Source organism: Muscardinus avellanarius, assembly GCF_963383645.1.
Source record: "Muscardinus avellanarius genome assembly, chromosome: 3".
Taxonomy (NCBI): domain Eukaryota; kingdom Metazoa; phylum Chordata; class Mammalia; order Rodentia; family Gliridae; genus Muscardinus; species Muscardinus avellanarius.
This window is the reverse complement of record NC_137788.1, coordinates 81,937,579-81,953,189: the sequence shown is the minus strand read 5'-3', so window position 1 is coordinate 81,953,189 and position 15,611 is coordinate 81,937,579. Positions and strand designations below refer to the sequence as shown.

Below are 15,611 nucleotides of genomic sequence, written 5' to 3'. Positions count from 1 at the left end.
GATTTTCTTCAGCTATTTCTAGTTTGTCTTGATAATATTTTATTCTTTATTTTATTTTATGTCAGTACTGGTGACTGAAGTCAAGGCCTCACTATAGCTAAGTAAGCGTTCTATCACTGAGTTATATCCCCATTCCTTTTTATTTATTTTTATATTTTGAGACAAGGACTTACTAAGTTTCCCAGGCTGGCCTCAAACTTGGGATCCCCTTGCTTCAGACTCCCAAGTACTTAAGACTACGGGCGTGTGCAGATGCTTTTATGTCTCTTCATCCCAGATTTTCTCCTCTGAGTTCCGGGCTCTACTATCCAACTGCCCATTTGAATATCTAAGGCAGTATCTCAAACCCAACTAGCCTAAGATCCATAAATGCCATGGCCTTCACTCAACCCTAGTTCTCCTCTCTCTTTGAATGCTTCCTATCTGAAAGCAGCATGACTGTCTATACAGTAGTATATGCCAGAAATCCAGGTGCCATCTTGGATATCTTTCTTTCTAGCCTATCTCACCCATTACCATCCCTTCTCTGTTTACTTTTTAAATCCCTCTTAAATATACCCTCTCCCCTTCTCCACTCTTCTCAAGCTAGTTTATGTTTGGGGTCATATGATAGTAGTTTGAGCTATCCATTCTCCACGCCATGGCCCAAGTAAACTTAGCCCAGTGCTCACTGGCTCGTTTCTCTTTTCTGCTCGAAACTCTCATTCATTGGCTCAGAACCCAAATTCCCGCATCCTTAGAGCGGCCTCGGCTCTCCTGTTGGAACTGATGGTCAGTTGTAACTGCCTTTGGGACCCGCCTCCATTCCATTCCACGCGCTTCTCCCCACAATCCCCTCTGTGCACCAGCCACACTGGCTCAAACTCCGTTACAATCTTCCATCTTCCTGTATAGCTTGGTCCCTGCTCTTTCCTTTTCCAGGAATGCCGATCCCCCATCCTTGATCTACTCTAATCAGTACCTAAGTTATCCTTTTCTTCTTTGTTCAAATATAATTTCCTCAGTTCTCATCTCGTGTGTGTGTGTGTGTGTGTGTGTGTGTGTGTGTGTGTGTGTGAGAGAGAGAGAGAGAGAGAGACTGGGAATTGAATCTACAGACATTCTACCTTTGAGCTATACCCCCACCCTTTTTTTTTTAAACAGGGTCTCATTAAATGAGTGAGGGTCTTGCTAAGTTGCTGAGGTCAGCCTCAAACCTGTGATCCTCTTGTCTCAGTCTGCAAAGTATTGGGATTACAGGCATGCACCACCTTGCCTGGTTCTCATCTCTTTCTTTCAAAGCCTTTCTGATATCTTATAACCATACATTCATTAATGTGGTTATTTGCTTCAGGTGTATTTCCATTTCCTCCATGAGAATACAAGTTTTGTGAGATACAGAACCTTATGTAGATTTGCTCATTACTATTATATATACGTTTTTATGTATGTGATACTGGGTATCAAACCCAGGGGCATTCTATCCTGGAGCTACATCCCAATCCATTTTATTTATTATTCTGAGTCAGGGTCATGCTAAATTGCTCAGGCTGACCTCGAACTGATGATTCTCCTACCTTTCCATCTCAGGGTCTCCAGTAGTTGGGATTACAACCATGCCTGGCTAATAAATATTTCTTGAGCCGGGTGTGGTGGTGCTTGCCTATAATCCTAGTACATGAGACACTGAGACAAGAGGTTCACAGGTTTGAGATCAGCCTCAGTAACCAAGCAAGATCTTCAGTAACTAAGACAGACTCTGCTTCAAAATTTAAAAAAGTGGAGGGACTAGGAGTGTAGCTAAGAGGCAGATGTCCCTTAACTAAATCCCCAATATAAAAAAGTTTCTTGAATGAATAAAAGATCATTAAAATATAACTAAAATATTAATCTATTCAAAATAATTCAAAGAGAGAGAATAAATAAATAATGTTATGGATAAAACAAGTTATGGATAAAACCACTACATGAGGGACCTATTATATTATTCTCTCTACTTTTCCACATGTTTAAAATTTTCCATAAAAAAGATTATGTAATTACTAAAAAAATAAGAATATCATATTTGACTGTGTGTGTGTGTGTGTGTGTGTGTGTGTGTGTGTGTGTGTTGTGAGTTTTATACTGGGGATTGAACCCAGGAGCATTCTACCTTTTGAGTTATACCCCTGGCTCTTTTTATTTTATTTTAAACAGGGTCTCACTAGGTTACTGAGAGTCTCACTACATTGTTGAGGCTGTCTTTGAACCTGTGATCCTCCTGTTGCAGCCTCCTAAATTCTAGGATTACAGGCATGGGCCACCACACCCAGTGTGTTAACTTAATTTTAAAAATAAAATATTATGTATTTATAGTCAGACTGAAATATTTTGCTTAACCATAGACAAGTTATACTGACCTGAATATATTTCGGTAATAATTAATCGGGCCACTTAATGCTCCAGGCTGAGAAAAAACGTAAACGTAAGCTTCAAGATCTTCTGTTGTTAATCGACACCCTTTTCTTCCAATACCAGTGCTCGGACTGGTAAATAGGTGTTTCAAGGCCTAATTTATGTAAAAAGAGAATAATTAAAACCTTTCAGTTATATAATTAAATTAAAACTTTGACTTTAAAAAGGAATAGTGGAGCTAGGTGTGGTGGTGCACGCCTGTAATCCCAGTGCTTGGGAGGCTGAGACAGGACGATGTCAGGTCTAGGTGTGGTGGCGCATGCCTATAATCCCAGTGCTTGGGAGGCTGAGACAGGAGGATGTCAGGTTTGAAGCCAACCTCAGCAATTTAGGAAAGCTCTTAGCAACTTAACAAGACCATATTTCTAAATAAAAAATAAAGAATAAAAGTAGGTCTGGAGGTATAGCTCAAAGGTAAAATGTCCCTGGGTTCAATCCCCAGTACCACAAAAATACACACATATATGCATACATGGGGCTGGTGGTCAGTGCGCAGAGGAAACTTAATTTCTGCTCTTGCCAGGTTAGAGATCTCATTGTTTAGAAATATATTTCATGCATTTCTGTTTTCTTGGCTTTATTTTTAATATTCTTCCCTTTCAATCACCTTTGCATTTGTGTGTGTGTGTGTGTGTATGTGTGTGTGTGTGTGTGTGTGTGTGTGTGTGTGTGTGTGTGTGTTACTGGAGATTGAACCCAGGGACATTCTACCACCAAGCTGCACCCCTAGCCCTATTTTTTACTCTTTATTTTGAAACAGGTTCTCACTAAGTTGCAGAGGGCCTCGCTAAGTAGCGGAAGCTGGCCACAAACCATGATCCTCCTGTCTCAGTCTCCCAAGTGCCGGGATTGCAAGCATGTGCCACCACGCCCGGCTGGCCTTTGCATTCTTTAGGCTTGTGAAAACCATCCTGTCTTCTTGATGCCTATTCACATTTTACAAGGCCCAGCTCAAGTGCTAACCCACCAAAAATCCTTCTTTAGTAGTTGAGGTATTGTTTACTGACACCAATTTCCTCCCCACAAAGTTGTTCACACCTTTTTGACCAGAGTAACAAATGCATTTTATCTAGTTCACACTGGTTTCATAAATCTATGAAATCTATGTAATATATGAAACAAATGTTTATGTTTATTCATTAATTGGTACTGGAGATTGAACCCGGGGGCATTCTACCTCCAAGTTACACTCCCAGCCCATTTTTTATTTTTATTTTTGAAACAGGGTCTCACTAGGTTGATGAGAAGCTCACTACTTGCTGAGACTGTCCTTGAATCTGGGATCCTCCTCAGACTCCCAAGTACTGGGACTGCAGGCATGAACCACCAAGCCCAACTACCTTTAATTTTTTTTTTTTTTTTTTTTTTTTTTTTTAGGATGGGAGTGGTGGTGCATACTTGTAATCTCAGCATTTGGAAGGCTGAGACAGGAGGATCGCGGTTTGCGGACAGCCTCAGCTACTTAGTGAGGCACTCTGCAACTCAGTGAGACCCTGTTTCTAAATAAAAAGAAAAAAAAATAGGGCTGGGATGCAGCTTGGAGGTAGAATGCCCCTGGGTTCAATCTCTAGTACTGTTAAAAAAAAAAAAAAATTGGTAGCATTAGGGTGGAAGCCAGAAGCTTTCTACTTCCAAGCTATACTCCCAGACATATTTTATACTTTATTTGGAAACAGTCTCACTAAGTTGCTGAGAGCCTCACTCAGTAGCTGAGGCAATCCTCCTGTCTCAACCTCCCAAGCGCTGGGATTACAAGCTTGCACTACCATGCCCGGCTGTATTTTATATAATAAATGCACAGGTTGGCTGCTGCAAATTACTGGGCATCTCAGGAAGTATATATTATTGTTTTTCCTTAGGATTGTTCCTTTTGATTCCAACTGTGGCCCATGTATATGTGTATATTCACTCTAGCTATTTGCTTTAATCTCTATAGTCATCCTCTTCAGGATGGTTAATAAAACACAATACTTTTAATGTTTAAAATTCTAGTTACAAGCTACTAAAATGATTTCATGACTCACTCATGGGTCCCCACCTACATATGGGAAAAACACTGCTCTATACCAGCATTCCTCAAAGTACTGATCTGGGCCATCTGTATCAGAATAGCTGGGATTTTTGTTTAAAATGCAGATCCTTCAGCTCCAAAACACATTTGAAAAAATACAAAATGACATATTCATGAAGTGAGTAATTGTAACATTATCTATTATAGAAAATGACTGGAAAAACCAAATGTTCATCAGTGAAGGACTGGTTGAATAACATATGGTATGGCCACATAATGGTGTACTATGTGTTCCTAGTACTCCAAGAAAAGGTGGAGACAATTTCTATATGCTTATGTGGACAGATTGTTTAGTGAAAAACACTGTGTTTATAGTGTGCTTTCTTTTGTGTAAGAAAGGAGGGACATCATTTTATTTAAAAAGAAACAGTAGAAAGGTAAACCAAAACTAAATGAAATGGTTTCCTATTTCAATATCTTCAATAAATGATTGGTATTAAAAAGAAAAAAACTGTAATAAATTTTAAAAACTGTAATAGCCAGGTACAGTGGCTTATGACTGTAGTCCTGGCTACTCAAGTATAAGACAGGAGGATTGCTTGAGCCCATGAGTTAGATACTTGCCCGGGAAACATAGTAAAACTCTGAATAATAATAATAATAATAATAATAATAATAATAATAATAAATGGCATAACAAGATAGGTGTGGTGACACATACCTGGAATCCCACTACTTGGGAGGCTGAGAAGGAGGATCACAGGTTCAAGGCCAGATTCAGCAACTTAGTGCGACTCTACTTCAAAATAAAAAATAAAAATAAAAAGGGATCGAAGTGTAGTAAATTCCTCTGGGCACTTAAAAAAAAAAAAAAAAAACAAAGCTCAGCGAGGCGTGGTGGCGCACGCTTGTAATCCCTGCACTTGGGAGGCTGAGACAGGAGGATTGCGCAGGTTCGAAGCCAGCCTCAGCTAGTGAGGCTCTCAGCAACTTAGTGAGACCCTGTTTCCAAATAAAATAGAAAATAGGTCTGGGAGTATAGCCCGGAAGTAGAAAGCTTCTGGGTTCTACCACCAGTACCATAATATATATATATATATATATATATATATATATATATATATATATATATATATATATATATAAACAAAGCTCTTGTTGGCTTGGTAGAGCATGTTGCAAGGTCGCAGGTTCAATCCTTAGCATGGACAAGGAAGAAAGAAAGAAAGAAGTCCTTATCTGTCAGAAATATATACACAGAATTATTTCCAGTGATATTTTTAACTTCCTCAATATCTATCATATAAGAAGCTTTCAATAAACTTCCAAGATACCTACATATTATCTACAAGCTTATTTGTTTAGTGGTCTTGCTTTTCTAAGGGCTTCCACATCTGTTGCTGTCAAATTTTCTAACCTGGTTTTCACAGAACCTCATCTCCTGATGAGATATTCTCTAAAATAATGTATGCTTAAGGAGTACTAGCTTTTACAAAAAATTAAACAACAGCTGGGTGTGGTGGTGCACGCTTGTAATCCCAGCATTCGGGAGGCTGAGACCGGAGGATCGTGGTTCGCGGACAGCCTCAGCTACTTAGTGAGGCCCTCTGCAACTCAGTGAGACCCGGTTTCAAGATAAGGAATAAAAAAATAGGGCTGGAGCTGTAGCTTGGAGGTCAAATGCCCCTGGGTTCCATCCCCAGACCCACAAAAAAAAAAAATTTAAACAACAACCAGGCATTCAAATCTATAAATAGTAAGGAAAGTTATAGGTAAGCCCTTAAAGCCATTTACGAGAGAGAGAGAGAGAGAGAGAGAGAGAGAGAGAGAGAAGAGAAGAGAAGAGAAGAGAAGAGAAGAGAAGAGAAGAGAAGAGAAGAGAAGAGAAGAGAGAGGGAGAGAGGGGGAGGGAGGGAGGGAGGGAGGAAGAGAAGAGAAGGGAAGGGAAGGGAAGGGAAGAGAAGAGAGAGCACGTGAGAGGGTGTGAATGTGCGCACACATGCTGGTACTGGGAATTAAACACAGAGGTATACACAAAGGCATCCTACCTCTGAGATACACACACTCTTAACCTTATTTTATTTTTTGATTTAAAACAAGGACTCTCTCAACCAAGCGTGGTGGCATACACTTGTAATCCCAGCATTTGGGAGGCTGAGACAGGAGGATCCCGGTTTGCCCACAACCTCAGCTACTTAGTGAGGCTCTTCACAACTCAGTGAGACCCTGTTTCAAAATAAATAATAAAAAATTGGGCTGGGGGTGGAGCTTGGAGATAAAATGCCCCTGGGTTTCATCCCAAGTACCACAAAAAACAATAAAAACAACCAAAAACAACAAAACAAGGTCTCTCTAGATTGTTGAGAGTCTTACTAAGTTGCTGAGGCTGGCCTCAAACCTGTGATCTTGTCTCAGCCTCAGTCTTTCTATGTGCCACCACACCTGGACAGACATTAAATTTACTTTTTTTTCCCTCAGTACTGGAATGGAATCCAGGGGCATTCTACCTCTGAGCTACACACCAGCCCTACTTTTTAGTCTTTTTTTTTTTTTTTTTAAATAAGGTCTCACTGAGTTGCAAAAGGGCCTCTCTAAGTAGTTGAGGCTGTCTGTGAACCATGATCCTCCTGTCTCAGCCTCTTAAGTTCTGGAATTACAAGTGTGCTCTACAATGCTCAGCAAATTTTAGCATTTTAATTTCTTTAATTTCTCTTTTCTTTTCTTTTTTTTTTTTCCAGTACTGGGGATTGAACCCAGGGACATTGTACCTATGAGCTACACCTCCAGCCCTAGTCTATTTTTATTTTAAAACAAGGTCTCATCACTAAGTTGTGGATGGCCTCACTAAGTAGCTGAGGCTGGCTGTGCACCTGTGATCCTCTTGTCTCAACTCCCCAAGTACTGAGATTACAAGCATGCACTACCACGCATGGCCTAACTTTACTTTTTCATTCTTAAAGAAGGGCTTAAAAATATTTTCATTAACAACAATAATAATAATACATTTGTTTGACTTACCTTGAAATCATTTATTGAGAACATAAATTCTGGGAACCGTGGTATTTGGAAGAAGTAATAATAGCTGGATTTGAACAGTTGGGCAGGGTGTTGTAAAATATATTCTGAAATTAAATGTCATATTAGACTTTATCCAAAAGGTCTAAATAACTTACTATTTTGAGAGAACAACTTTTTAGGACAGTTTTACCTTTAAGATGACCCCTTGAAAGAATCCACAAATATAGTTTCTACATACCTCTTTTTAGAACAATTTCTATGTTCTTTTATTTTAATAATTTCTAAGTATTTTGAACATTTATGACACTTGAAGCAAAAAGAAAGTTCCGCTTTATGAAGTCTTGACTCAGAAAGAACAGAAAGGCCAAACAACACTGCTTTTTCTCCAAGATAATTGTTAGCAACCCAACTCTTTTCTTAGAAATTCATGGTGATGTAATTTCCCATTGCTTACAAAATTTCCCTTACAGATGGATTCAAACACCTTATTCATTTGCCCTCAAAAGGAACTAAAGTGTTTCCTGTAAATTCATTCATGTACCTAGAAAATTTATTTCTTCAATGAATATTTGAATGGCTGTTGTGTGTCAGAGAACTTAACAGTGAGAAAGACAGACAAGAGCAAGGAACATTAAAGTAAATGACACATACTTAAGAGATCACTTCAGAAAGCAATAAAGAAAATAAAACAGGTCATCTTATTGGGAGTGACGGGAGCTAAAGGTAGAGGCGTCAGAGGAGGCCTCCCTGGGGGCGTGGTATGCGGACTGAGCACTGAATGGTACAAAAGAGCCATCCATGCAATGATCCTGGAAGAATATGCCAGAAGCAGGTTCAAGACACAGAAAGCAGGACAGGCTATGCAGTGAGCGAGAGAAGATGGTCTGAGATTAGTAAAAAACAAAACAAAACAAAACAAAAAAACAGAAGCCTAATCACGTAGGCTAGAATGTTAAGGATCTGCCAGTCGTGGCAGTCACGCCTGTGAGCCCAGTACTTGGGAGTCTGAGGCTGGATGATCCGGGCTGAAGACCAGTTTCAGCAACTTAGTGAGATCCTGTTTCAAAATAAACAATAAAATAGGGCTGGAGGCATAGCTCACAGGTAGACTGTCTTTAGGTTCATTCTCCAGCACCACACACACACACAAGAATAGTAAGGAATTTATTTATTGTGGTTCTGGGGATTGAACCCAGGGGCATTCTATACCTCCAAGCTACATCCACAGACTTATTTTTCTTTTTCATTTTGAAACAGAGTCTCACTAAGTTGCTGAGAACCTTGCTAAATTGCTGAGGCTGTCCTTGAATCTGTGATCCTCCTGTCTCAACCTTCTAAGTACTGGAATTACAGGTCTACACTACCATGTCCAGCTAGAGGTTTGATTTTAAGTACTTTAGAATGACACTGAACTCTTTTTTTTTTTTAACATGTGTGCTATTGGGAATTGAACCCAAGGGGATTTTACCTCTGAGCTATAGCTCCAGTCCAATTTTATTATTTTGAAACAGGGTCTCACTAAGTTGCAGAGAGCTTTGTGTTACTTAGGCTGGCCGTGAACCTGTGATCTTCCAATCTCAGCTTCCCAAGTTCTGGGATTACAAGTGTGTGACACCACGCCTGATGACACTGAAGTCTTAAACTGGAAGTAATATGATTATATATGTTAAAAGTGTACATTTGGGTATTATGCACTATGCATTTTTCCCTTGCTAAACAGATTATTTTTTCTTATCTCTCATTTTGTAACTATGTCCACCATGGTAAGAGTTGTTAGAAATAAAATTTTCAACCTGGGCTTGGTGGCGCACGCTTGTAATCCCAGCATTCGGGAGGCTGAGACCAGAGGATCACGGTTCACGGACAGCCTCAGCTACTTAGTGAGGCCCTCTGCAACCCAGTGAGACCTTGTTTCAAAATAAAGAATAAAAAATAGGGCAGGGGGTGTAGCTCGGAGGTCAAGTGCCCCTGGGTTCCATCCCCAGACCCACAAAAAAAAAAGTAAAGAAAGAAAAAGAAATATAATTTTCAGCAGGACATGGTGGTACATGCCTGTAATCCCAGGACTTGGGAGCTGAGACAAGAAGATAGCAGGTTCAAAGACAGCAATGGCAATTCAATGAGGCCCTAAGCAACTTATTGAGACCTTGTTTCAGAATAAAAAATAAAATATGACTCATGCTGCCACTCAGAGGTAGAATGTCCCTGAATTCAATCTTTAATACCACAAAAAGGAAGGAAGGGAGGGAGGGAGGGAGGAGGGAGGAGGGAGGGAGGGAGGGAAGGAGGGAGGAGGGAGGGAGGGAGGGAAGGAGGGAGGGAGGGAAGGAGGGAGGAGGGAGGGAGGGAGGAGGCAGGCAGGCTGATTGACTTCAGGTAAGTGTACCACTGTTGAATTCAGATTTTTTTTTTTGGTACTATGGATTAAACCCCTGAGCATTCTACCTCTGAGCTATACCTCCAGCCATTTTATTTTTATTTTGAAACAGGGTCTTGCTAAGTTGCTGAGGCTGGCCTCAAACCTTTAATCCTCTTATCTCAGCCTCCCAAGTACTGGGATTACATGCCTGCAGCACCATATCTGGCAAGTCTAGACCTTTGAGCATACATCTTCTTAATGTTCTGTGTGATTAAAAAGAAAGTACACATAGAACGGTTCTGCTACACCCTAAATATTATGATTATTTCAAGAAGAAGCATTCCTGGGACTGGGAGGTAATGAGCAGAATGAGCTGTGTTTCTTTTTTTTTTTTTTTTAACAAAACATCATTTTTACTTGAAAGAATGACTACCAAACTATCCTCAGTCAAACATGAACATTCGGCAAATAATCTCTTAGAAATGAACAAAATAAAGCCTGTCACTTCAAATAATCGATGGTAATTTTTGCCATTGATAAAAATTCAAGCTTTCAAATGAAAAATAGAATCCTGGAAAACTTCTATCTGAAACTATGAGTTTGACAGCTTACAGTACTTAATGACTTTTTAAAATTTTTTTCTGATAAGACTGAGTAATATTAATGGTAGAGCATTTACCTAGCATATGCAAGACCCTGGGTTCCATTTATAGCCAGAGAAAGAGAGAGAAAGAGAGAGAGAAGAGAGAGAGAGAGAGAGAGAGAGAGAGAGAGAGAGAGAGAGAGAGAGAGAGAGAGAAGCACATGAATTGCTCTTTGAAGATTTCTTTTTGTGTATGTGTGTGTTACTGAGAATTGAACTCGGAATTCTACCTGTGAGATACACCTACAGCCCTATTTTATTTTGTTTTTATTTGGAAACAGTGTCTCACTAAATTGCTGAGGCTGGCCAGGAGCCTGCAATCCTCCTATCTCAGTCCCAAGCACTGGGTATGTGCCACCTTACCTGGCTTGCTTTGAAGACTTTTCAGCAGAGTGAGGTGGTGCACACCCGTAATCCCAGTATTTGGGATGCTGAAACAGGAAGATTTCAGGTTCAAGACCATTCTCACAAGACCCTCAGCAACTTGACAAGACCCTGTTTCAAAATAAAAAATAAAACAGGGCTGGGGGTTTCTTCCTTTCCTTCTTCCTCCTTTCTTTCTTTCTTCCGCCCCCCACCCCAGGATTAAATCCAGAAGCACTCTGCCACTGAGCTACATCCCCAGTCATTTTTATTTTCTTGTTTTGAGACAAGGTCTCACTATGTTGCCCAGGTTGGCCTTGAAATGATGCTCCCCCTGCCTGAGCCTCCCAAGTCATGAGGGTTACAAGGGTGCACCGCTATGCCCAGCCAAGAACACTTTTACTTCTGATAACCAAAGCAGACAGGAAAAAAAGAGTTTATTTCTAGGCAGTCTGGATATACTACTTTCAAAATAATGTCACTGCATTTCCCCTTAGTCACTCTCCAAGGAAACAGTAAAATATTTCCCAGGAAGGAATAAAATTATGCAAGTAAATAGGAAGCCCAATCTCCTTATTCTCTTCAGAAAGATTGAAAATCAAGGTATCTAACATTATCACAGTCTATTGATGGTTTAGTCATCTAATTTTTATTTATTTATTTATTTATTTTGGTGGTACTGGGGTTCCTAGAAGCCCTTCTACCTCCAGGCTACACTCCCAGAGCTATTTTTACATTTTTATTTTGGAAACAGGGTCTCCTAAGCCAGGACACGTAGCTGGCTTCGAACCTGTGCCATCCTCCTGTCTCTGCCTCCCAAGCGCGGGGATTACAAGCGTGAGCCACCATGCCCGGCCTGGCCATAGTCATCTAATTTTTAAAAGATTATGTTAGCCCAAATTAGCTGTTTTTAATACCAAATGTTGGTGACAAAGTGACTTGTTACATTAGTAGAGTTTTGTGTGTATGTGTATGTGTGTGTGTGTGTGTGGATCTGGGGATAGAACCCAGAGGCATTCAACCTCCGAGCTACACCCCCTGCCCTATATCTTATTCTTTATTTTGAAACCGGGTCTCACTCAGTTGCGGAGGCCTCACTAAGTAGCTGAGGCTGTCCGCGAACTGCGATCCTCTGGTCTCAGCCTCCCAAATGCCGGGATTACAAGCGTGCACCGCCACGCCCAGCAGTAGAGATGTTTTAACGAAAATGTAAACTTACCTGTAAATACATTTGGATGAGGGAAGTTTATAACAATGAGTTTCATCACCATTTCAGGATAACAGATGGCTATGAGCCAAGCAATCATGCCTCCCCAGTCATGGCCAATCAGAACACATTTGCTATACCCTGTAACCAAGAGAAAAAAAGGCCACATCATTAAAACAGGTGGGCACATCATTACCTTGCATAAAATAGTTACACATGGTACATTATGTTGTGAGACTATAATAAACCAATAAAAGCATATATTTAAAAGTAAGTATATTTATAGCCGGGCGTGGTGGCCCACACTTGTAATCCCCGCGCTTGGGAGGCAGAGACAGGAGGATAGCGCAGGTTCGAAGCCAGCCGCGCTGGCTTAAGAGACCCTGTTTCTAAATAAAAAAGTATAAAAATAGGTCTGGGAGTGTAGCCCAGAAGTAGAAGGGTTTCCAGGAACCCCAGTACCGCACACACACACACACACACACACACACACACACACAAAAGTATATTTATAGCCGGGCGTGGTGGCACACGCGTGTAATCCCAGAGCGTCGGAGGCAGAGACAGGAGGATTGCACAGGTTCCAAGTCAGCCACGCTGGTTTAAGAGACCCTGTTTCCAAATAAAAAAATTTAAAAATAGGTCTGGGAGTGTAGCCCAGAGGTAGAAGGGCTTCCAGGAACCCCAGTACCACCAAAAAAAAAAAAAGTATATTTATATTGCAAATCTGAAAATTTTTCCACTTTCCTACCCATTACATTATCTACTGTATATAATATATTCCAAAACTTGTCTAGATATTTGAATCATCTGGAATGTGCTTTTTTTGGTCTTTTTATTTTTGAAACAGTATCATTGAGTTGAAAAGAGCCTTGCTAAGTAGCTGAGGCTGTCCATGAACCATGATCCTCTGGTCTCAGCCTTCTGAATGCTGGGATTACAAGCATGTGCCACTACTCCTGGCCTTCTGGACAGCTTTTTAGAAAATTTAGGTGACCATGCTTCACTCTAGACCTATGGAATAAAAGTCTCTCTCAGGAATCCACATTCAAAAAAATCAGAAAATACCCAGATCAGCTCTGATCTTATGGACCTGACTTTGGAAGCCATATGTTACAACTAGATACCATTTTTAAAAAAGACTCAGCATCATAAGCAATCAGAGAGATACAAATCAAAACTACCTTGAGATTTCACCTAACTCCAACTAGAATGGAAATAATTCAAAACACAAACAACAACAAATGCTGGCGAGAATGTGGAGAAGTGGGAACATTGTTGGTGGGACTGCAAATTAGTGCAACCACTTTGGGAAACTGTATGGAGAATCCTCAGAAGAATGGGAATGAACCTACCATATGATCCAGCAATACCACTTCTGGGTATCTAGATTGAGAAGGAGATTCTACAAATAAATCAACCTAAGTGAGGGGATGGGAAGGGGCAAGAGAGAAATTCTCTAATGCACATGATGCACTTTAATAAACATATCAACATCAATCACTATGCCAAACATGAGAAGGAGGAAGGGAAGGAATGGGATGGGACTTGGGTAAGGGCTAATTGGGTGATGTGTGCATGTATGTCTTCACCATCTTGCATCCCATTAAGATGTATGACTATGATACACCAATAAAAAAAAATTTAAAAAAGAAAGAAAAGGGGGAAAAGGCATCCATTTGAAACTGCAAAGTCAAACTGAATTAGTACAAAGTCTTAATTATACTCTCTGCTATATACAGTCATGTATCATGGATTGCCACTTCTACTAGAAACATTACAGACTACATATTATATAGATGATAGTGTTCTCATAAGATTATGAGGAATTTTTTTTTTTTTTTTTGGTGGTACTGGGGGTGGAACCCAGAGGCTATCTACCTCCGGGCTATACTCCCAGACCTATTTTTTATATTTTATTTGGAAACAGGGTCTCACTAAGTTGCTGAGAGCCTCACTAAATAGCTGAGGCTGGCTTCGAACCTGTGCGATCCTCCTGTCTCAGCCTCCCAAGCGCGGGGATTACAAGCGTGCGCCACCACGCCCGGCTGATTATGAGGGATTAAAAAATTCCCACCTCCTGGCGGTGCAGCTGTGCTAAGGTAGCACAGTGCATGGCTCCAGGGTTTGTGGTGATGCCGGTGGCACATACAGATATGTGCAGTCCATAATCCTTGATAATCATAATAAATGACAATGCTATTGGTTTGTATACTTACTACACTATGCTTTTGGTTATTATTTTATAGAGTATACTACTAGTTGAAAGAAATTGACTGTATCTGGGCATGGTGGCATATACCTGTAATCCCAGTACTTGGGAGGTTGAGACTGGAGGATGGAGGTTCAAAGCCAGCCTCAGCAGCAATTTAGTGAGGCCTTAAGTAATTTAGCAAAATCTTATTTCCAAATTTTAAAAAGTAATAAAATAGGGCTGGGGGTGTGGCTTAGAGATAGGATGCTCCTGGGTTCAATCTCCAGCACCACCAAAAAAAAAAAAAAAGAGAGAGAGAGAGGCTGTAAAACAATATGCTGTGTTATTCTGGCAGCAGCCTCGTGCCCCTGTGCAGGCTCCATCTCTTGACTGCATCAAGAGGCCCCGTGTGGTGACTGACCTAGACCAGCCGGTTTGTGGAAGTATACCTATAGTGTCTGCACAAAGACCAAACTGCCCGCCGATGCATTTCTCAGAATGCAGCTTGCTCATCATTAAGTGACATGCACCAGAGCACCCCTTTCGTTCCCTGTAATCATTATGCTAATTTAAATTCAATTAAAATATTGATTAAAAGAGATTCCTACAGGATTTCCTCTGTACAGATGGATAAGATTCATTTGTAATTTATTCCTAGGATACTTAAAATTACTTAATTATTTCAAGTATTTCTCACCATGACTAACACACACACACGCACACACACACATTTATATTATTGATTTGCTGAGAAAATTTTGTGATTACAAATTTAGGCCAGCTCTAACTGAATTATTACAAAGTGAGATTGAAATACAGCTGTTCAAAAATCAGCATCTGAGTCTATTTTACTGTGATCAGACTTAACACCAGTGCGTGATGACACCCCAGGCCTCTGTCTAAAAACACTGGCCTGATCAATGTTTTCACTGGATTATTACAGAAACGGCCTTTGACTTCATGGTTCTGTGTTGTTTCCATTAACACAGTAATGGTAGCCATCTGAGTTTTAGTCAAAACTCTGTGTGTGTACTAGTGATTGATACCAGAAATATTCTACCTCTAAGATACATCCTCAGGACTATTTATTTATTTATTTTTGTTTTTTTGTTGTTTTGGAACAGGGTCTCACTAGGTTGCTGAGAGTCTTCCTAAGTTGCTGAGGCTGTCCTCCAGCCTTGGATCCTCCTGTCTCAGTCTCCCAGGTACTGAGATTATAGGTGTGTGCCACCATGCCTGGCTATAGATTAGACTATTGTTAAAAGAAAATATTCACTAGAGCGCTCTCCTAAGTGCCATGGAAGTGTGCTTCTCCGCCCTTTGATGTTTGAGTTGGCTCTGTGCTGTGCTTTGGTTCTTGGTGGCTGTATTACTTGGCTTTGG

At 40.4% G+C, this 15,611-nt stretch overlaps 1 protein-coding gene across 1 annotated transcript in view; it reads right to left on the bottom strand.

Annotated features, from left to right (window-relative positions):
- The window catches only part of EPHX4 (epoxide hydrolase 4), a gene marked incomplete at both ends in the record, with an annotated part of 45,038 nt that overhangs the window by 16,095 nt on the left and 13,332 nt on the right, over positions 1-15,611 (bottom strand). Inside the window, 3 exons of the mRNA XM_080691018.1 lie at positions 2,379-2,527; positions 7,463-7,566; positions 12,047-12,175. Of these exons, the coding sequence (XP_080547144.1) occupies positions 2,379-2,527; positions 7,463-7,566; positions 12,047-12,175 (382 nt within the window). The remainder of the gene's footprint in view (positions 1-2,378; positions 2,528-7,462; positions 7,567-12,046; positions 12,176-15,611) is intronic.